Source organism: Saccopteryx bilineata, chromosome 6 (genome assembly GCF_036850765.1).
Source record: "Saccopteryx bilineata isolate mSacBil1 chromosome 6, mSacBil1_pri_phased_curated, whole genome shotgun sequence".
Lineage (NCBI taxonomy): Eukaryota > Metazoa > Chordata > Mammalia > Chiroptera > Emballonuridae > Saccopteryx > Saccopteryx bilineata.
The window spans coordinates 203945092-203967113 of record NC_089495.1 but is presented as its reverse complement, the minus strand read 5'-3'; the positions used below and the strand labels follow the sequence as shown (position 1 = coordinate 203967113).

At 45.5% G+C, this 22022-nt stretch overlaps 1 protein-coding gene and 1 long non-coding RNA gene across 2 annotated transcripts in view; both read right to left on the bottom strand.

The window, feature by feature from the left end:
- The window catches only part of LOC136309011 (uncharacterized), a 206857-nt gene that overhangs the window by 51102 nt on the left and 133733 nt on the right, over positions 1–22022 (bottom strand). The gene's annotated exons all lie outside the window — the stretch shown is intronic.
- The window catches only part of LOC136308410 (BPI fold-containing family A member 3-like), a 50247-nt gene that overhangs the window by 11455 nt on the left and 16770 nt on the right, over positions 1–22022 (bottom strand). Inside the window, 4 exon segments of the mRNA XM_066235749.1 lie at positions 215–228; positions 3529–3640; positions 13435–13588; positions 18575–18694. Of these exon segments, the coding sequence (XP_066091846.1) occupies positions 215–228; positions 3529–3640; positions 13435–13588; positions 18575–18694 (400 nt within the window).

Here is a 22022-nt window from a genome sequence, read left to right as displayed (position 1 = left end):
TTCTTGCTAGAGCCAGGTCGAGTTAGGTTTTCTGTTATATGTAAATAAGCACTGATACGTGAGAGGTGGTTGTAGTGATAAACATATTCGCAGTTAGAAGAGCGTTGTGCATGTACTTTTCTTCATTGAGTCTCAAAAGCAGACCCAGGTAATAGCGTTCTAGCTGCACCATTTGTACAGATGAGGATCCCTGGGCTCATAAGTATGTGTGCATATATTTGATATAAACTGAATTAAATGGACACAGTAAAAGCAAAGCATAACATGTCAAACTGTGATGAAGGAAAACAGTAAACAGTGATAATCTCTAATTATTAAGAAATAGAAATCGCCATTGAAGATCTCATTTTCCAAAAAATTTTGATCCAGATGGTTTTGTGGAAAAGTTTACCAAACTTTGATAGAAAGGTTATTGTAAAAGAAAATATGGGAAAAAAGATGTCAATAATATTTTATGAGGCCAGTACAACTTTTCTAGCCTCAAAGACAGTACAAGGACTGAGTTATACATCAATTTTATGTATAAAAAGTTTGTTAAAATTCTAAATGTAATATCAGCCAAGAAATCTTATTTATTTATTTTTCTGACGTTGGAAACGGGGAGGCAGTCAGACAGACTCCCATATGTGCCCAACTGGGATCCACCCGGCATGCCCACCAGGGGGCAATGCTCTGCTCATCTGGGCTCTTTGTTGCAACCAGAGCCATTCTAGCGCCTGAGACAGAGGCCATGGAGCCATCCTCAGCACCCGGGCCAACTTTGCTTTAATGGAGCCTTGGCTATGGGAGGGGAAGAGAGAGACAGTGAGGAAGGAAAGGGGGGAGGAGTGGAGAAGCAGATGGGCACTTCTCCTGTATGCCCTGGCTGGGAATCGAACCCGGGACTCCTGTACTCCAGGCCAACGCTCTACCACTGAGCCAACCGGCCAGGGCCAGAAATCTTATATTTTACAATACATTCCTAAAAAATATTAAATTATAAAATATCACAAGTTAGTAGGATACATTATAAATACATTATAGCACATTATAAATAGATCATTCCAGAACATTATAAAACATTATATACATTATTACAATATTGTATTTATTCCAGAAACACTAAGATAACTTTACAGCAGAAAATCTATTAATACAATTTGACATATTAATGGACTAGAGAAAAAAGAGATTAATTTTTAAGTGCAGAAAAACACTTATTAAAGGCCAATACTAATTTATTATTAAAAGAAATTCAGAAAGGTAGAATATAAAGGGACTTTCTTAACATGATAAAAACTATATTCCAAAATCCTACAGAAAATATTATATTTACTCGGGAATTGTAAATCCATTTCCCTTTCTATGGGAGATTTCAGTTATACTGCAAGGTATAAAAAAAGGCACAAGATGTATACGGTTTAGAAGAGATAAAACAGTCACTATTACAGATGATATGACCCTCAAGCTAGATAGAAAATCCAATAGAATAAAGACAAACTATTAGAACTAATGGAGGTGTAATTATAAAGAATAAGATAGCAAATTAATTTTCAACAATCAACAGCAGTCCTTCCTCACTCATTACCAGTAATACCAACTAAAGAATATAACAAAAAATCAGGCAATATACGCTGGGACAAATGTAGCTTTACAGTTGTTTGGATGAAAAATAACACAATAATTAATTAATAATAATACTGGAATAAACTCTGCTTCACTCTGTATATCCTGTAGAAACAAAAACTATAAATTTTTTAGGAATAAAATGAACAAAGCTCAAGATGTTTAGAGGACTTTAAAATTTCACCAAGTGATATAAAATCAATCTGAATAAATTGGAAGATATGCTAAATTTGTGATTGAGTGACCTACCATTGTGAACATGCCAAATCTCTCTAATTTAAAAAACACATGCAATGTGACCCCGAACAAATTTCCAGATGATTTTTTTTAGGAATTCAACACACTTTAAAATTCATTTGAAAGAATAAATATCTATTATATAAAACTACATTCTACAAAGATGTAGTATTTAAAATATTATGTTACTGCTGCAGAAATGGTTACACAGGCACAGAAGACAGAACTCAAAAGGGAATCGAAGTGTTTGGAAACTTGACCCTTTAGTAATGGGGTGAGAAAACAAACTCATTATTCTAAGAGAAGTGAGGCTGGTCTCTAACTCACATACATAAATGTACATAAAGAAGTCTCCAGATGGATTAAAACCCTACACGTGAAAGGTTAAACTTTAAAGCTATTAGAAAAACAAAGCCTTGGGTAAGGACAACGGCTTATGACTCATCTGACACAAAGCACAAGATGAAATTGAGTACCTATGAAAACAGTCCTAAGGTAGTTCTATTTTCAGTTTTTTGAGGAACCACCATACTTTCTTCCATAATGGTTGTACTACTTTACATTCCCACCAACAGTGGATGAGGGTTCCTTTTTCTCCACAGCCTCTCCAACATTTGCTATTACCTGTCTTGTTAATAATAGCTAGTCTAACAGGTGTGAGGTGGTATCTCATTGCAGTTTTGATTTGCATTTCTCTAATAACTAAAGAAGATGAGCATCTTTTCATATATCTGTTGGCCATTTGTATTTCTTCCTGGGAGAAGTGTCTGTTCATATCCTCTTCCCATTTTTTTATTGGATTGTTTGTTTGTCATTGAGTTTTATGAGTTCTTTGTATATTTTGGATATTAGGCCCTTATGACCCAGCAATCCCTCTACTGGGTATATACCCCAAAAACTCAGAAACATTGACTTGTAAAGACACGTGCAGCCCCATGTTCATTGCAGCATTGTTCACAGTGGCCAGGACATGGAAACAACCAAAAAGCCCATCAATAGATGACTGGATAAAGAAGATGTGGCACATATACACTATGGAATACTACTCAGCCATAAGAAATGATGACATCGGATCATTTATAGCAAAATGGTGGGATCTTGACAACATTATACGGAGTGAAATAAGTAAATCAGAAAAAACCAGGAACTGCATTTTTCCATACGTAGATGGGTCATAAAAGTGAGACCAAGAGACATTGATAAGAGTGTGGTGGTTACGGGGGGAGGGGGGAGAGGGAGAGGGAAGGGGGAGGGGGAGGGGCACAAAGAGAACTAGATAGAGGGTGACAGGACAATCTGACTTTGGGTGATGGGTATGCAACATAATTGAACTTTAACATAACCTGGACATATTATCTTTGAATATATGTATCTTGATTTACTGATGGCACCCCATTAAAAATAAATACAATAAAAAATAAAATAAAATAAAAGAAAAAAGAAAAAAAAAAAAGAAAACAGTCCTGTTCAATGAAGGACCTCCCAACAACACTGATAGGTGACCGCGAGGGGGACATGTTAACCTGTAGTTGGACCTGGCAAGGGACTAATGTCAAGAATCAAGTAACATCTCCTCAAGTCAAAGAGGATAAATTAAAAAACAAACAAAAAAACACACCCAAGAATGCAAATAATAAAATGAGCAGGAGGGACCCCAGTGCCTCATATATCCCTCGTCTGTATGACTTCCAGTCTCAAGTCAATGTCAAATTCAAGTGAGATGTTTGCTGAGACCCGGCCTTTTTGGAAAGACATCTGGATCCCGCCGTAGTCCAGCTGAATGCTGGTGATGTTGGCGCTACACAGAGAAAGAGCAGAGGTCCCGCAGGAGGGAGGGACCCCAGATAACGAGGCCTCGGTCTGACAGACAAGGCCGGCCACCTGTCACAAGGGCCTGGCAGTGCGTTTGAAGTCAGAGCCTTTTATAGACGCTCTGTGGGCAAGAGCCACCACTGGGAGCCCTTGCTGCAAGTCCTCACAGCTGTCCCGAGTGTCCTGACACTCCACACGGTTGTACCGATATCCGTGACCCACAGCCAGCCGCAGACCCAGACCGCAGGCCTGTTCTCATACCACGCCTGCCCCGCTCGGCAGGTGACCCCAGCACCTACCAGGCTGCCCCACAATGTACCAGGCCGCCCAGACCCAAAGCTCAGGCGCAGTTGATGGCCTCCACCAGTCACCTCCACATTCAAACCATCAGCAAGTTGTGTTGTCTCTGCTTGTAAAACACATCCTCCTCTGTCACCTTCACCACGTCCCTGTGACCATCACTGCCTGTCTGGAGACACTCTAGTTTCTCCGGGCTTCCGGCGTGACCTTGGCCTCTCTATAGACCTCTCCCTGGGGCAGCCCAAGGGGCCTAACTCACCTCTTGCTCAACATTTTCCGCGTGTTTCTCACTGTCCTTGGTTAGAACCCGAACTCCCCACCACAGCCCCCGAGACCTGCAGGGCCCGGCCTCACCTGCCATCTTGCTCACCTGGCCACGCAGGACCTGTGCTTTTCCTCAAACACACCAATTTCTCTCTTACCTCCGGGCCTTTCCAGCCCCCCTCCCCATCCGCATGCCTCTTACGTCACATGCTTCTTCATTCCGGTTTATTCCTAAGGGTTACTTTTAGACGGGTCCTCCTGATCGGCCCCCTCACTGACCTTTTACCTTGATGAAATGCCTTCATCTCCCTCCACCTGTCATTGGTTATTTATTTTCGTGGCCTATCTCATGAAAGAGGATTAAGATCCCAAAAGGGAGTGATGGTGTGTCTTGCTCATAGCTGTGTACTCAGTACCCAGCCCAGGTCCTGTTAACACATTAAGTGCTCAATAAATATTTGTGACAGTTGTTTAAGGAATGAATGAAGGGAGGTGATCGTGGCTGCATCCATCCAGGAACACCCTGCTGGTGAGGGGTGGCCCCACTAAAATGGAGAGAGAGGGGATTGGAGGCAGAGAGAAGGAAGCCCCAGGCACAGCGGGCTAGAATAATGGCGTGCTGGGGCTGAGGAGCTTTGAGCCTGGGAATCTGGGGAGGCCTGCACCCCTCACGAGGGAGGCGTGGAAATGGAGGTGAGTAGGACAGGCCCAGTCCTGTGAGGGTGATTGTCCCTACTGATGGCCATGCACCCACCATGTGTGGCAGAGAAAACCCCCAAATTGCCAGCCACAGGGACAATCACGACCCTTTCACTGAGGCGCACTCAGGGCTGAGGTTAGAGAGCTCAGGTGCCTCGGGAGAGTCACACAGCCCTCAGGCAATAGAGTGGAGTTCACATGTCTGACTCCAGTCCTGAGTCCTTTGGCCCCCAGATATTTATCCCGCAGCGCCCTGGGCATCTGTGTTCTCGATGAGACCAGAGTGGTCCAGCATTTTCCCCAACGTTGGTGGCAGAGCCAAGATTAAAAAAAAAAGAAACTGAGAGGCAGGGGGTCACAGAGACAGACTCCCACATGTGTCCTGACCAGGATCCACCCACAAACCCCCTATGTGGTGATGCTCTGCCCATCTGGGGCCATTGCTTTGTTGCTCAAAACCAAGGTATTTCAGCACCTGAGGGATGCCATGGTGCCATCCTCAGTTTCTGGGGCCAACTTGTTAAAATGAGCCATGTTTAGGCAGGGGGGGGGGACAGAGAAAGAGAGAAAGAGGAAGTAAAGGGGGAGGGACAGGGAGAGTATCTGAGGGGAGAAGCAGATGATCACTTCTTCTGCGTGTTCTGACTGGGAATCGAACCCGGGACTTCCACAGTGTCAGTAGGCCATTCCTCTACTGCTGAGCCAACCAGACAGGATCAGAGCCAAGATTTAAGTGCAGAAACTTTTACTTCCAACTCTCATTCCTACATACTCTGCTATGCTGCCTCTCCAAATACCCCTTGTATGTGACCCCCTACTCATCTTCGTATTGAGCCTGACATCTCCTCGTTCCAATCTTCCTTCCTTCTCTCTTCCCAGGCCGTGTGCTTCCATTCCCCAGCTCTCTCCTCTGACCCTGAACTCTGGAAGAGTCCCAGGGATGGGGTTCAGGGTCTCACCGGCCTTCTCGCTGCTCCTGGAGCATCGTGCGACCACCGGTTAGCCAGCCCACGATGCCCGGGGACAGCTGCCCGGAGGCCTTCAGTCTGTCCAGGAGGCGGGATCAGCGACATTGTACAAGGTCATGGACATGGCAGGGGACTATGGATCTGGAGGCCTAAATTGCAGGCTGGGGCACTCACTCCTTGCTGTGAGATTGGGTGCATGCCATCACCCGGCCTCCAATCCTGAGATCCACATTCTTCATCTGTGAGGTTTGGCTCTGCAGGGGCGATGTGACATTCCTCAGAGGGTCTGGCAGGGAACATCTGCTCAAAGGGGATATGCTGGTTGAAGTTTCACCAGTGCCAGAGCCTATCATAGATGCAGATCACAGTGGATGCTGGTTGAAGATTAAAATAGGTGGGCAAATCAGGAGAGAAGAAATGTCAACCCTCTCACACCACACCCGACATAAACTGCAGGACAGAGTGCAGCTCCCAGCAGAAAACAACACATTTCGAAAGGGAAGGGAAGTTGAAAAGCTGTGGACATGTCTAAGTTCTGCCTCCTTTGGATCCAGACTCTCCTGCTCAGAGTCAGGGTCCAGCTCTAACAAACTGCAGTGCTCCCCACGAAACGCATCTATTTAATCGACTTGACCCATTCTATGATCAGGACCCGCGCTCTGGGCCACCGCAGAGCAGCGGGAGCCATTGTTGCACCACACCTTCCTCCCCCCGAGGCCGGCTCCCAGACCCCTGTTCAGCACCCCCTGTTTCTGCTGCTTCTAAAGAAAAGGTGTGTCTGGAGCCACAGATCTGGGTTCAACTCTTAGCTGGATTAGTTCCCTGATTCTGGACTTCCTCATTTGTGTGATAAGGACAGTAATCATACCCATCTTACAATATTCTTGTGAGGAACATTGGGGACAGTCATCCAAAGAATATCTACTGAGCGTCTACTGGGTGTCAGGCCTTGCGCTGGGCACCAAAGACACAGAGCAGCTTTCTGTGTGGTAGGAGAGACATAATTAACTAAGTAGTTTCAAAGATAGAGTGAGACTATAAGTATACCTTGAACTTTTATACTACTTGCTTAATGATGATGGTAGCAGTTGGGAATTGGTGAGCCACAGACACTACTAGTTGACAGTCCAATATTCCTTCCATTCATATATCCATCCATCCATCCGTTCATCCATCCATCTACCCATACATCCACCCATCCATCCATGCATCAAAACATCCATCCACGCATCCATCCATGCATCCATCCATCCATTCATCCATCCATCCATCATCCATGCTTGTATCCATGCATCAACCATGCATCTATGTATCTACTCATCCATCCATGCATCCATTCATGCATCCATCCATCTATGCATCCATGCATCTACCCATCCATCCATGCATCCACCCATCCATCCATGCATCCATCCATCCACCCATCCGTCCATCCATCCACCCATCTATTCATGCATGCATGCATGCATGCATCTATCCATCCTTGCATCGATGAATCCATCCATCCAACCATTCATCCATATATTCGTCCATGCATCAATGCATCCATCCATGCATTTATGTATTCATTCAGGCATCAATCCAGGTATCCATCCAGGCATCCATCCATCCATCCATCCATCCACCCATCCATCCATCTATTCATTTATCCACCCATCCAATCATCCATTCATCCATCCATCCATTTATCCATCCATCCATCCATCCATCCCTCCACCCATCCAGCCATCCACCCACCCACCAACGCATCCACCCATCCATTCATGCATCCATGCATCCATGCATCCATTCATCTATGCATATTCATCCTCCCATCTACCCACCCTCCCATCTATCAACCCATCCATCTGTCAATCTTTCCTTCCATTCAACCATCCTGTCATTTCCATCCACACTTTGTGTTGATTCAGGCACTATCTCCATTTCCTGGTCCAGGTGAGGCTGTTAATCACCTGAGCCACCATCGCATGGTGACTCTTTCAGGTTCAAAGTTGTCCTGTGACCCACATTGGTCTTATCAGACTAAACAGAAGATCTTGGATTTCATGTTTGAGGAGGGGGTTTCTTTCTTTTTCTTCCAGTGGAAAGGAACAAGACAGCCTGCAGTTCCAAGGCCACCGGCCACCATTTCCTACCGTACTGGAAACCAGCAGCCTGAGGATGAAATCATGATGCTAACAGCACTAAGGGAAATGGACCAAATCCAGTTCTGAATGGCAGCTTTGAGCTGCTGACTGAACCAGACCTGCAGCTGGCCTTGCCTGTGACTTTCAGTTCTGGGAAGTGACTGTTTTTCTGTTTGAGCCTGGCTGAGTTAGGTCTTCTGTTATATGTAGCTAAGCACTGATATGTGAGAGGTGGTTGTAGCGATAAACATATTCGCAGTTAGAAGAGCGCTGTGCATGTACTTTTCTTCATTGAGTCTCAAAAGCAGACCCAGGTAATAGCGTTCTAGCTGCACCATTTGTACAGATGAGGATCCCTGGGCTCATAACTATGTGTGCATATATTTGATATAAACTGAATTAAATGGATACAGTAAAAGCAAAGAATAACATGCCAAACTGTGATGAAGGAAAACAGTAAACAGTGATAATCTGAAATTATTAAGAAATAGAAATCGCCATTGAAGATCTCATTTTCCAAAATTTTTATCCAGATCACTTTGTGAAAAAGTTTACCAAACTTCGATAGGTCATTGTAAAAGAAAATAAGGGGAAAAAGATGTCAATTTTATTTTATGAGGCCGGTACAACTTTTCTAGCCTCAAAGACAGTACAAGGACTGAGTTATACATCAATTTTATGTATAAAAAGTTTGTTAAGGCCCTGGCCGGTTGGCTCAGCGGTAGAGCATCGGCCTGGCGTGCGGGGGACCCCAGTTTGATGTCTGGCCAGGGCACATAGGAGAAGCGCCCATTTGCTTCTCCACCCCCACCCCCTCCTTCCTCTTTGTCTCTCTCTTCCCTCCCGCAGCCAAGGCTCCATTGGAGCAAGGATGGCCCGGGCGCTGGGGATGGCTCCTTGGCCTCTGCCCCAGGCGCTGGAGTGGCTCTGGTAGCGGCAGAGCGACGCCCCGGAGGGCAGAGCGTCGCCCCTGGTGGGTGTGCCGGGTGGATCCCGGTTGGGCGCATGCAGGAATCTGTCTGACTGTCTCTCCCCGTTTCCAGCTTCAGAAAAATACAAAAAAAAAAAAAAAAGTTTGTTAAAATTCTAAATATAATATCAGTAAAGAAATCTTATTTTATTTTTTTGTTTTTTTATTTTTCTGATGTTGGAAACAGGGAGGCAGACAGACTCTCGTATGCGCCCGACTGGGATCCACCCGGCATGCCCACCAGGGGGCAATGCTCTGCCCATCTGGGGCATCGCTCTGTTGCAACCAGAACCATTCCAGCGCCTGAGGCAGAGGCCATGGAGCCATCCTCAGCGCCCAGGCCAACTTTGCTCCAATTGAGCCTTGGCTGCGGGAGGGGAAGAGAGAGACAGAGAGGAAGGAGAGGAGGAGGGGTGGAGAAGCAGATGGGCACTTCTCCTGTGTGCCCTGTCTGGGAATCAAACCGGGACTCCTGCATGTCAGGCCGATGCTCTACCACTGAGCCAACCTGTCAGGACCAGAAATCTTATATTTTACAATACATTCCTAAAAAATATTACATTATAAAGTATCACAAGTTAGTAGGATACATTATAAATATAGGACATTATAAATAGATCATTCCAGAACATTATAAAACATACATTATTACAATATTGTATTTATTCTTTCAAATAAATTTTAGAGTGTATTGATTTCCTAGAAAAAAAATCATCTTAGAAATGCTAAGATAACTTTACAGCAGAAAATCTATTAATACAATTTGACATATTAATGGACTAGAGAAAAAAAGAGGATAATTTTTCAGTGCAGAAAAACACTTATTAAAGGCCAATACTAATTTATTATTAAAAGAAATTCAGAAAGGTAGAATATAAAGGGACTTCCTTAACATGATAAAAACTATATTCCCAAATCCTACAGAAAATATTATATTTACTTGGGAATTCTAAATCCACTTCCCTTTCTATGGGAGGTCCCAGTTATACTGCAAGGTATAAAAAAAGGCACAAGATGATACGGTTTAGAAGAGATAAAATAGTCACTATTTACAGATGATATAACCCTCAAGCTAGATAGAAAATCCAATAGAATAAAGGCAAACTATTGGAACTAATAGAGGTATAATTATAAAGAATAAGATAGCAAATTAATTTTCAACAATCAACAACAGTCCTTCCTCAGTACCAGTAATACCAACTAAAGAATATAACAAAAAATCAGGCAATGCAAGCTGGGACAAACGTAGCTTTATAGTTGTTTGGATGAAAAATAACACAATAATTAATTAATAATAATACTGGAATAAACTCTGCTTCACTCTGTATATCCTGTAACAACAAAACCTATAAATTTTTTAGAAATCAAATTAACAAAGCTCAAGATGTTTAGAGGACTTTAAAATTTCACCAAGTGATATAAAATCAATCTGAATAAATTGGAAGATATGCTAAGTTTGTGATTGAGTGACCTACCATTGTGAACATGCCAAATCTCTCTAATTTAAAAAACACATGCAATGTGACACCAAACAAATTTCCAGATGATTTTTTTTTCTAGGAAATCAATACATGTAGTATTTAAAATATTATGTTACTGCTGCAGAAATGATTACACAGGCACAGAAGACAGAACTCAAAAGGGAATCAGAGTGTTTGGAAACTTGACCCTTTAGTAATGGGGTGAGAAAACAAACTCATTATTTGAAGAGAAGTGAGGCTGGTCTCTAACTCACATACATAAATGTACATAAAGAAGTCTCCAGATGGATTAAAACCCTACACATGAAAGGTTAAACTTTAAAGCTATTGGAAAAACAAAGCCTGGGGTAAGGACAAGGGCTCTGACTCATCAGCCACAAAGCACAAGACGAAATTGAGTACCTATGAAAACAGTCCTGTTCAATGAAGGACCTCCCAACAACATGTTAACCGGGAGACATGTTAACCAGTAGTTAGACCCGGCAAGGGACTAATGTCAAGAATCAAGTAACATCTCCTCAAGTCAAAGAGGATAAATTAAAAAACAAACAAACAAACAAACCCAGGAATGCCAATAATAAAATGAGCAGGAGGGACCCCAGTGCCTCATAAACCCTGCGTCTGTATGACTTCCAGTCTCGTCAATGTCAAATTCAAGTGAGATGTTTGCTGAGACCCGCCCCCTTTGGTAAGACATCTGGATCCCACCGTAGTCCAGCTGAATGTTGGTGATGTTGGCGCTACACAGAGAAAGAGCAGAGGTCCCACAGGAGGGATGGAAACCAGATAGCAAGGCCTTGGGCTGACAGACAAGGCCGGCCACCTGTCACAAGGGCCTGGCAGTGCGTTTGAAGTCAGAGCCTTTTATAGACGCTCTGTGGGCAAGAGCCACCACTGGGAGCCCTGGCTGCAAGTCCTCACAGCTGTCCCGAGTGTCCTGACACTCCACACGGTTGTACCGATATCCGTGACCCACAGCCAGCCGCAGACCCAGACCGCAGGCCTGTTCTCACACCACACCTGCCTCGCTCGGCAGGTGACCCCAGCACCTACCAGGCTGCCCCACAATGTACCAGGCCGCCCAGACCCAAACCTCAGGCGCAGTTGATGGCCTCCACCCCTCACCTCACATTCAAACCATCAGCAAGTCATATTGTCTCTGCTTGTAAAACACACCCTCCTCTGTCACCTTTACTGGGTCCTGGTGACCATCACTGCCTGTCTGGAGACACTCTAGTTTCTCCAGGCTTCCGGCGTGACCTTAGTCTCTCTATAGACTTCCGCCTGGGGCAGCCCTAGGGGCCTAACTCCCCTGTCGCTGAACATTCTCTGCGTGATTCTCACTGTCCTTGGTTAGATCCCGAACTCCGCACCACAGCCCCCGAGACCTGCAGGGCCCGGCCTCACCTGCCGTCTTGCTCACCTGCCCACGCAGGACCTGTGCTTTTCCTCAAATACACCGATTTATCTCCTATCTCTTGGCCTTTCCAGCCCCCCTCCCCACTCCACATGCCTCTTACATCACATGCTTCTTCACTCTGGTTTCTACCTAATTCTGGCCACTTCTTTAGACAGGTCCTCTTGATCGGCCCCCTCAGTCACCCTTTAACTTGATAAAACGGCCTTCATCGCCCTCCACCTGCGATTGGTTATTTACTTTAGTGACCTATCTCGTAAAAAAAGGATTAAGATCCCAAAGGGCAGTGACGGTGTGTCTTGTTCATAGCTGTGTACTCAGTACCCAGCCCAGGTCCTGTTACACATTAAGTGCTCAATAAATATTTGTGACAGTTGTTTAAGGAATGCATGAAGGGAGGTGATCGTGGCTGCACCCATCCAGGAACACCCTGCTGATGAGGGGTGGCCCCCACTAAAATGGAGAGAGCGGGGATTGGAGGCAGAGAGAAGGGAGCCCCAGGCACAGTGGGCTGGAATAATGGCGTGCTGGGGCCAAGGAGCTTTGAGCCTGGGAAGCTGGGAGGCCTGCACCCCTCAGGAGAGAGGCATGGAAATGGAGGTGAGCAGGACAGGCCCAGTTCTGTGAAGGTGATTGTACCTACTGATGGACATGCACCCACCATGTCTGGCAGAGAAAACCCCAAAACTGCCAGCACCTGGGACAATCATGGTCATTTCACTGAGAGGGACTCAGGGCTGAAGGTTAGACAGCTCAGATGTTTTGGCCAGAGTCACACAGCCATCAAGCAGTAGAATGGAATTCACATGTCTGACTCCAGTCCTGAGTTCCTTTGACTCCCAGATGTTTATCTAGCTATGCTGTGGGCGCCCATGTTATAGATGAAACCAGAGCGATCTAGCAATTACCCCAAGGTGGGTGAGAGAACCAATATTTTTTTTTAAAAGAGAGGCAGGGAGAGAAAGAGACAAAATCCCACATGTGCCCCAACCAGGATCCACCCAGCATGCCCGCAACAGGGTGTTGTTCTGCCCATCTGAGGCAGTTGCTTTGTTGCTCGGCAACGAAGCTATTTTAGCGCCTGAAGGAAGGCATGATGCCACCTTTAGTGCATGGGGCCAACTCGTTCGAATAAGCCATGGCTGGAGGATAGGTGGGGAGAAAGAAAGAGAGAAAAAGGGAGAGAAGGAAGAGGGAGAAGGGCAAGGGGAAGAAGCAGGAGGTCACTTTTCCTGTGTACACTCACTGGGATTCGAACCCAGGACATCCATAGTGTCAATAGGCCAACGCTCTACCATTGAACCAACCAACCAGAGCCAGAGCCAAGATTTCAGTGAGAAACTTTACTCCCAACTCTTCATTCTTACTTACTCTGCTATGCTGCCTCTCCAAATACCCCTTGTATGTGACCCTACTCATCCTCATATTGCGCCTGACATCTCCTTGTTCCAATCTTCTTTCCTTCTCTCTTCTCAGGCCATGCACTTCCATTCCTCAGTGCTTTATTCTGACCTTGAGCTCTGTAAAGAATCCCAGGGCAGGGTTCAAGGACCACCTGCCTTCTTGCTGCTCCTGGAGGCTCGTGCCACCACCGGTTAGCCAGCCCACCATGCCCGGGGCCACCTGCCCGGAGGCCTTCAGACTGTCCAGGAGGCAGATGTTCTGAATCCGGCCCTCTGCGTTGTGCTTCATGAGGCCCAGGGTAATAACTGGAAACAGAGAAGGGATCAGCGACATTTTCAAGGTCACAGACAAGGCAGGGGACTTGGAATCAGGAGGCCTGAGTTGTAGGCTAGGGCACCCACTCCTTGCTGTGAGATTGGGTGCATGCCACCACCTGGCCCCCAACCCCGAGATCCACATTCTTCATCTGTGAGGTTCGGCTGTGCAGGGGCGATGTGACATTCCTCAGAGGGTCTGGCCAGAAACAGCTGCTAAAGGGGATATTCTGGTTGAAGTTTCACCCATGCCAGAGCCTATCATAGATGCAGATCACAGTGGATGCTGCTTGAAGATTAAAATAGGTGGGCAAAATCAGGAGAGAAGAAATGTCAACCCTCTCGCACCACAACCGGACATAAACTGCAGGACAGAGTGCAGCTCCCAGCAGAAAACAACGCACTTCTAAAGGGAAGGGGAGTTGAGAGCTGTGGACATGTCTAAGTTCTGCCTCCTTTGGATCCAGACTCTCCTGCTCAGAGTCAGGGTCCGGCTCTAACAACCCTCAGCGCTCCCCACGGGACGCACCTATTTCACTGACTTGACCCTTTCTATGATCAGGACCCGCGCTCTGGGCCACTGCAGAGCAGCGGGAGCCATTGTTGCACCACACCCTCCTCCCCCCGAGGCCGGCTCCCGACCCCTGTTCAGCACCCCCTGTTTCTGATGCCTGTAAACTAAAGGTGTGTCTGGAGCCACAGATCTGGGTTCAACTCTTAGCTCTGCTAGCTCCCTGATTCTGAACTTCCTCATCTGTGTGATAGGGACAGTAATCATACCCATCTCACAGGATTCTTGTGAGGAACATTGGGGACAGTCATCCAAGGAATATTTACTGAGTGTCTACTGGGTGTCAGGCCTTGTGCTGGGCAAAGACACAGACCAGCTTTCTGTGTGGTAGGAGAGACATAATTAACTAAGTAGTTTCAAAGATAGAGTGAGACTATAAGTATGCCTAGAACTCTTATAATGTTTTGTTAATGAAGATGGTAACAGTTGGGAATTGGTGAGCAACAGACACTACTAGTTGACAGTCTAATATTCCATCCATTCATATATCCATCCATCCATCCATCCATCCATCCATCCATCCATCCATCCATTCACTCATCCATCCGTCCGTCCATCCTTCCACCCGTCCACCCACGCTCCCATCTATCAACCCATCCATCTGTCAATCTTTCCTTCCATTCAACCATCCTGTCATTTCCATCCAAACTCTGTTTTCGTTCAGGCACTATCTCCATTTCCTGGTTCAGGTGAGGCTGTTAATCACCTGAGCCACCATCGAATGGTGACTCTGTCAGGTTCAAAGTTGTCCTGTGACCCACATTGGTCTTATCAGACTAAACAGAAGATCTTGGATTTCATGTTTGAGGAGGAGGTTTTTCTCTTTTTCTTCCAGTGGAAAGGAACAAGACAGCCTGCAGTTCCAAGGCCACCGGCCACCATTTCCTACCATACTGGAAACCAGCAGCCTGAGGATGGAATCATGATGCTAACAGCACTAAGGGAAATGGACCAAATCCGGTTCTGAATGGCAGCTTTGAGCTGCTGACTGAACCAGACCTGCAGCTGGCCTTGCCTGTGACTTTCAGTTCTGGGAAGTGACTGTTTTTCTGTTTGAGCCTGGTTGAGTTAGGTTTTCTGTTATTTGTAGCTAAGCACTGATACGTGAGAGGTGGTTGTAGCGATAAAATTATTCGCAGTTAGAAGAGCGCTGTGCATATACTTTTCTTCACTGAGTCTCAAAAGCATCCCAGGTAATAGCGTTCTAGCTGCACCCATTGTACAGATTAGGATCTCTGGGCTCATAACTATTCATGCATATATTTGATATAAACCAAATTAAATGAATACAGTTAGAGCAAACCATGACATGCCAAACGGTGATGAAGGAAAACAGTAAACAGTGATAATCTGTAACTATTAAGAAATAGAAATCACTATTAAAGATCTCATTTTCTGAAAATTTTTGACCCAGATCATTTTGTAGGAAAGTTTTACCAAACTTTTATAGAAAGGTCATTGTGAAAGAAGATAAGGGAAAAAAGATGCCAATTTCATTTTCTGAGGCTAGTACAACTTTTCTAGCCTCAAGGACAGTGAATTATACATTAATTTTATGTATAAAAAGTTTGCTAAAATTCTAAAATTATGTGCCAAGAGATCTAATACCTTACAGTACATTATTAAAATATATATTACATTATAAAATATCATAAATTAGTTGGATACATTATGAATATATTATAGTATATTATAAATACATCATTCTAATACATTATACAACATACATGATTAAAATATATTTATTTCAGAAATGCTAGGATAACTTTAACAGTAGAAAATCTATTAAATCTATTAATACAATTTGACATATTACTGGACTAGAGAAAAAGAGAGATTAATTTTTAGATGTAAATAAACACTTTTTAAAGGCCAATATTGGTTTATTATTAAGAGAAATTTAGAAAGCTTAATATATGGAGACTTCCTTAACGTGATAAAAACTATATTCCAAATACTAGAGAAAATATTATACTGCAAAGTATGAAAAAATCACAAGATGTTTTTGGTTTAGAAGAGATAAAACAGTCTCTATTTACAGATGATATGACCCTCAAGCTAGATAGAAAATCCAATAGAAGAAAGGCAAACTATTGGAACTAATAGAGGTATAATTATAAAATAGAAGATAGCAAATTAATTTTCAACAGTCAACAGAAGTCCTTCCTCAGTACCAGTAATACTAACTATAGAATATAACGAAAAATCAGGCAATACACGCTGGGACAAATGTAGCTTTACAGAAGTTCGGATGAAAAATAACAAAAATTAATAAATAATAATACCGGAATGAACTCTGCTCCACCTTGTGTTTCCTGTAGTGACAAAAAGTATAAATTTTCTAGGAATCAAATTAACAAAACTCAAGATGTTTAGAGGACTTTAAAATTTCACCAAGTGATATAAAATCAATCTGAATAAATTGGAAGATATGCTAAGTTTGTGATTGAGTGACCGACCATTGTGAACATGCCAAATCTCTCTAATTTAAAAAACACATGCAATGTGACCCCGAACAAATTTCCAGATGATTTTTTTTTTTAGGAACTCAACACACTCTAAAATTCATTTGAAAGAATAAAGGTCTATTAAATAAAACCACATTCTACAAAGATGTAGTATTTAAAATATTATGTTACTGCTGCAGAAATGATTACACAGGCACAGAAGACAGAACTCAAAAGGGAACCGGAGTGTTTGGAAACTTGACCCTTTAGTAATGGGGTGAGAAAACAAACTCATTATTCTAAGAGAAGTGAGGCTGGTCTCTAACTCACATACATAAATGTACATAAAGAAGTCTCCAGATGGATTAAAACCCTACACATGAAAGGTTAAACTTTAAAGCTATTGGAAAAACAAAGCCTGGGGTAAGGACAAGGGCTTCTGACTCATCTGCCACAAACCACAAGACGAAATTGAGTACCTATGAAAACAGTCCTGTTCAATGAAGGACCTCCCAACATCACTGATAGGTGACCGCGAGGGGGACATGTTAACCAGTAGTTAGACCCGGCAAGGGACTAATGTCAAGAATCAAGTAACATCTCCTCAATCCAAAGAGGATAAATTAAAAAACAAACAAACAAACAAAACCGAGGAATGCAAATAATAAAATGAGCAGAAGTTCAAAAAAGTTAAAAAACAGTTAACAAAATTATGACAAGAGGCTCAAATTTCACACTAATTAGAGGAAGTCAAGCTAAAACAAATAGATATCACAAACTCCACATTAGACTAGCAAATATTGGAGAGACAGTGCTATGTCCTGAATTAAGTTTGCCTCCACCCCTCCCCTTCCCGCCCCAGCAATTTTATATATATATATATTATATTATATATATATATATATAATATATATATATATACCTTAACCTCCAGTGTGATGGTATTTGGAGACAGGACCTTAAAGGAGGTAATTAAGGCTAAATTCACTCATAAGGGTGGGGCCCTAGTCCCATAGGCTAATAAGAGAAAGAGACACCAGAGTACATTCTCTGTGTGCACACAGGGGAGAGGCCATGTGAGGACACAACAAGAAGCCAGGAAAAGAGGTTACACCAGAAACCAGCCCTGTGGGCACACTTGATCTTAGAATTCCAACATCCAGAACCATGAGGAAGTGTCTGTGGATTAAGCCCCTCGGTCTGTGGCATCTTGCTATGGCAGCCCACGTAGACTGGTAGGGATGGATACCCTCCCGTGTGGGGAATCACGGGGAGCTGGGCATACGTGTTATTACTGCAGTGAGTGCAGACTGGAACAGACATTCTAGAGTGCCATCTGCCCATCTCGTTAAATGTTGTTTGCCATCCGCCTTCCAGGTGTATCCAGGGACAGTCTCCAATGGGCCCTAACAGGGACACCTGCAAGGGTGTCCATCTCAGAGGAGTTTATAGTGGCGGGGAGTGTTCATCCCTAGGGAAATGGCCAAGTAGTGGTGAAGTGGATGAGTCTCACTGACCTCTCTGTGCCAGTCTGAAGCCACAGCCATCAATAGTGTTCACTGAAACCAGTCAGTAGCCACGAGATCTATGTGACAACGCCATTTACGTAAATCAAAGCTCTGTGGGTTTTACAGGATCAGGACATATTTAAATACACATACACTCTGCAGCACCTGCCAAGGAAGAGGGAATGAGAGTGAGATTAAGAGGTAAAAAGGAAAATAACATAAAATCAAATAAGAGAGGTACCTTGCCACTATTCATGAGAATGCCAATGTGTTATGAATTGATGCATGCTCCAGGCTACCTCGTTGTCTTTCTTTGAGGTTCAAGAAAAAAGGAAGAAGGGGGATATGTGAGTAACCCGAGGTCATCCAGCAAAGTCAGAGACAGGGCCCAGGTGCTGCCTTCCCCACCCACCCTGCGACGGCGGGCAGAGCAGAGTGCAGCTTAGCTTACGTCTCGCCAGGGTGCATTTGCTGTTCACGTGGGCCTCGGCCAGGCCCGGCCAGGGCTGGTTGTGCAGGAACAGCAAGCTGAGGAGGACCTGGAGCCTCCACAGTGGGTGCGTCTTGCATTCTGGGCCCGCAGGTGTCAAGAAGGGTCAGATGGCTGCAGGGGTGGCTGCAGGGACGACGACCTCGAGGTTTTCTGTGGGACGATTGCACCAGAATCCGCCCTCAGAGTGCTGCGGAGAGGTGTCGTGAGGAGCTCCGGCAGCTGCTCGCATGGTGTTGGGGCAGGTTGAACCCTGCAGGGCGGCCAGGGCTCTAGCAGGAGGCCTTGTTGCTTGGAGACAGCCAGGAGAGCCCACTGTTGGGTCATCCAGCAGGAGTCCTGTCCCAAACCCTGCCCAGGCTGGATGTTGGTGACTCTTCGGTGAATATATAAATGAATGAATAGATGAGCCGGATGGCAAATCCCAGGCTTTCCAATTAGACTAGGACTTTCTTAAAGGGCAAGATCATTCTCAATGCTTTCCCTGATGCTTATTTGCATCATGGGCTAGGGGCTGTTTTTTGAGTGACTAAACGACACTATGTGAATGAGTGAAGATGGCTGATCTCTCGGTCCCTTACCTGATGATCAGTTTCTTGAGGGGAAGTGGAGTCTAGTTAATCCTGGCGTGTCCAGTGCCTCCCATGTTTACCACATGATAGTTACTAATGAATTCTCGTTAAATAAAACAAACGCATGAAAGAATTAATGAATGAATGATGGGTTGTGAGCACAGCATACAGGGAAGGGGGACGGAAAGTCTTGAAGCCAAAGCATTAGGTTTCCCTTGTTGCTCTGGGGTTGGGAGTCAGAGTTTAGTTCAAATCGCCCTGTCCTCACCATCTCAGGAAGTGGCACCACAATCCACCCAGTTGCTCCAGCCTCAGCCCTTGGGGTCACCTTTCACCTGGTTCCTCACCTCTCATGCCCCATCTATTAGGAAATTCTGTCAACACTGTCAGAATGTGACCACATCCAACAACTCTACCTCAGCTACCATCGTGGCCACAACTATTACAGGGGCGTCCTATGTGGTCTCCCAGCTTCCAGACCTATTACGGGGGCATCCTATGTAGTCTCCCATCTTCCTGAACTATTACAGGGGCGTCCTAGGTGGTCTCTCAGCTTCCTGAACTATTACAGGGGCGTCCTAGGTGGTCTCTCAGCTTCCTGAACTATTACAGGGCGTCCTAGGTGGTCTCTCCACTTCTTTTCTTGACCCTCCTACAATCTCTGTCACACAGCAGCCTGAGCCATGGTTTTAAGACGGAAGTCAGACTATGACGCTTCTTCTGCTCAAAACCCTCCAAAGATTTCATTGCAAACAGAGTAAAAGCTAATATTTTTGCAATGGCTCTGGGCCCTGCAGTGTCCCCTGCTGTTCTCTCTGACCTCACCTGCTGCCACTCTGTCCCTCATTCACTCCCCTGCAGACACACGGGGCTGGGAGTCTGGACCCCACAGTTTATAGCTGCTGGGAGCTCTGAGACAAAGGGACTCTTCACTCCCCCAGGCTGCAGAGAGTGTGCGGGGTCCTTGGCAGATTTCACAGAAACCTGGGAGGACACCTTGGGCACTTGGCTTCTAGTTTCATAAGAGATCATAACACGTGATGGCTTTTTCAATTTGAGGTCTTCTCTCAGGGTTCACACTCTCCTTGGGGATGTTTGTAGAATATCATTTACTTTGAAATGTATTTTTCTAGTCTTCCTGGTCATGTGTGACCCATTGGGATTTTGTTGTTGGGCTTTCTTTTGGTCAAGAAACTTGGAGCCGAGTGGCCACTGTTGGGAGAAACAAATCTGTTGTCCTTGGCTTTCTGGAGGGCTGAATGTCACAAGGTGTGGTTCCGAGGGCCCCCAAGTCTAGAGCAATGACGGTGTGGAGGGTGTAGACTTTCAGAGCCTGGGGCCTGAACGGGTCGCAGGAAGGCACCGCTCACGGGGACGCCCTGGACGGACAGCCAGTGTGATTTACGATCAGTCGGCATCAAGAGCGTGGGTTCCTGAGTCACACAGACCAGGATGCAGACTCCGGCTTGCTCTCTCTTGCAGACTCAGCTTCCAGTCTGTGGAAGGAGCGCCATCTCAGTGCAGAGTTCAGGGCTGTGGTGAGGTTTACAGGGAACCACACTCGGGCCAAGCCCGGCGTCCATGTTGCTGTGATGGCTGCCGACCTTGTCCTCGCCCTCTCTGCTCTGAGCCTCTGCTTCCTCCTCTGTAAACACTGGAGGAGTGAGCAACGCCCCTCCTGAGCAGCACCTACAGCGCTTCCCACGAGGACCATAGCGTTGACGCTGGCTTGGGGGACCCTACTCACAGGGCTACGCTGGCTCAGCGTGAAGACGGAGATGCCAGACTCCGAAATCCACCCCTTAGCAATCTCCTTTTCTATATTAAGTATCTTTTCTTAGAATAAGCTTCTTTACCTTTTGGGGGAGTAGTTTTTAAAAAATGTGTTGAAAAATTTGGTGTGTCTGTTCAAAAGATAATATGGACTAAGTCAAAAAATGTTGCTCACAGCTGCAGGCTTCCTTCCCATGGTCCTCCGGAGGCGTGCCCATAGACACAGGTTAGAACTCCAGTTCTCCTGGGTAAGTAGCTTTCAAGAAGATTGATTCAAATAAAAATATATTTTCAACCATTATTCCCTGTGGGCCAGCTCCATGCCAGCCCCCGTGCTTGGCTCTAACATCCTGTGTCTCCAGTAGCTTGTAGTCCGAGGAGACAGTCAGAGCCAGAGGAAATAGATCATTACAAACCGTATTCCAGGGAAAAGCTGAGTGAGGGCGGGACTGGCAGGGTGGCCACTCCAGACAAAGGCTGGGGAATGTTTCTGAGAAGGAACACTTGAGCTGAGCCAGGAGGGGAGGAGAGGTTGGCCTTGGGTGTATTCAGAGGAAGGGTGTGCCCGACAGAGGGAACGGCAAGGACAAAGGCTCTGAGGTGGGGAAGGGCTGGGCAGTGGAGGGTAGAGGAAGACGGGTGTGGCTGGAGCTATTGGGTGAGAAGTCTCTCGCTGCCCCTCTGCCCTGTAGACCCCGCGGCTCCCGGCCATGGTGCCCAGGAGGCTGCAGCTGATTCTCAGGGTCAAACCGAAGGCTGTGCAGGCTTTTCCATACCAGCGTCTGCAGGTAGCTGTTGTCGCTGGGGGTGACCCGACTGCTTAAGCATCCTACCCGGGCTTTAAGGCAGCTCCAGGTCCCCAGCCACAAACAGAGGTTCTCCATCTCCAGGGGGCGGCAGAATGGGTGGGGAGCATCAAGTGTGGATTTCTGCACCTGATTAAGTCAGGTCTGCGGTGGGCTGCTTTAGTCCATTCTTTTGAGTGTCAGTCTTCTGAGGAACAGGGTTCATTATTCATTTAGCCACTCATCTATCCCAGTCTTTGTGTGTGTGTATATATTATA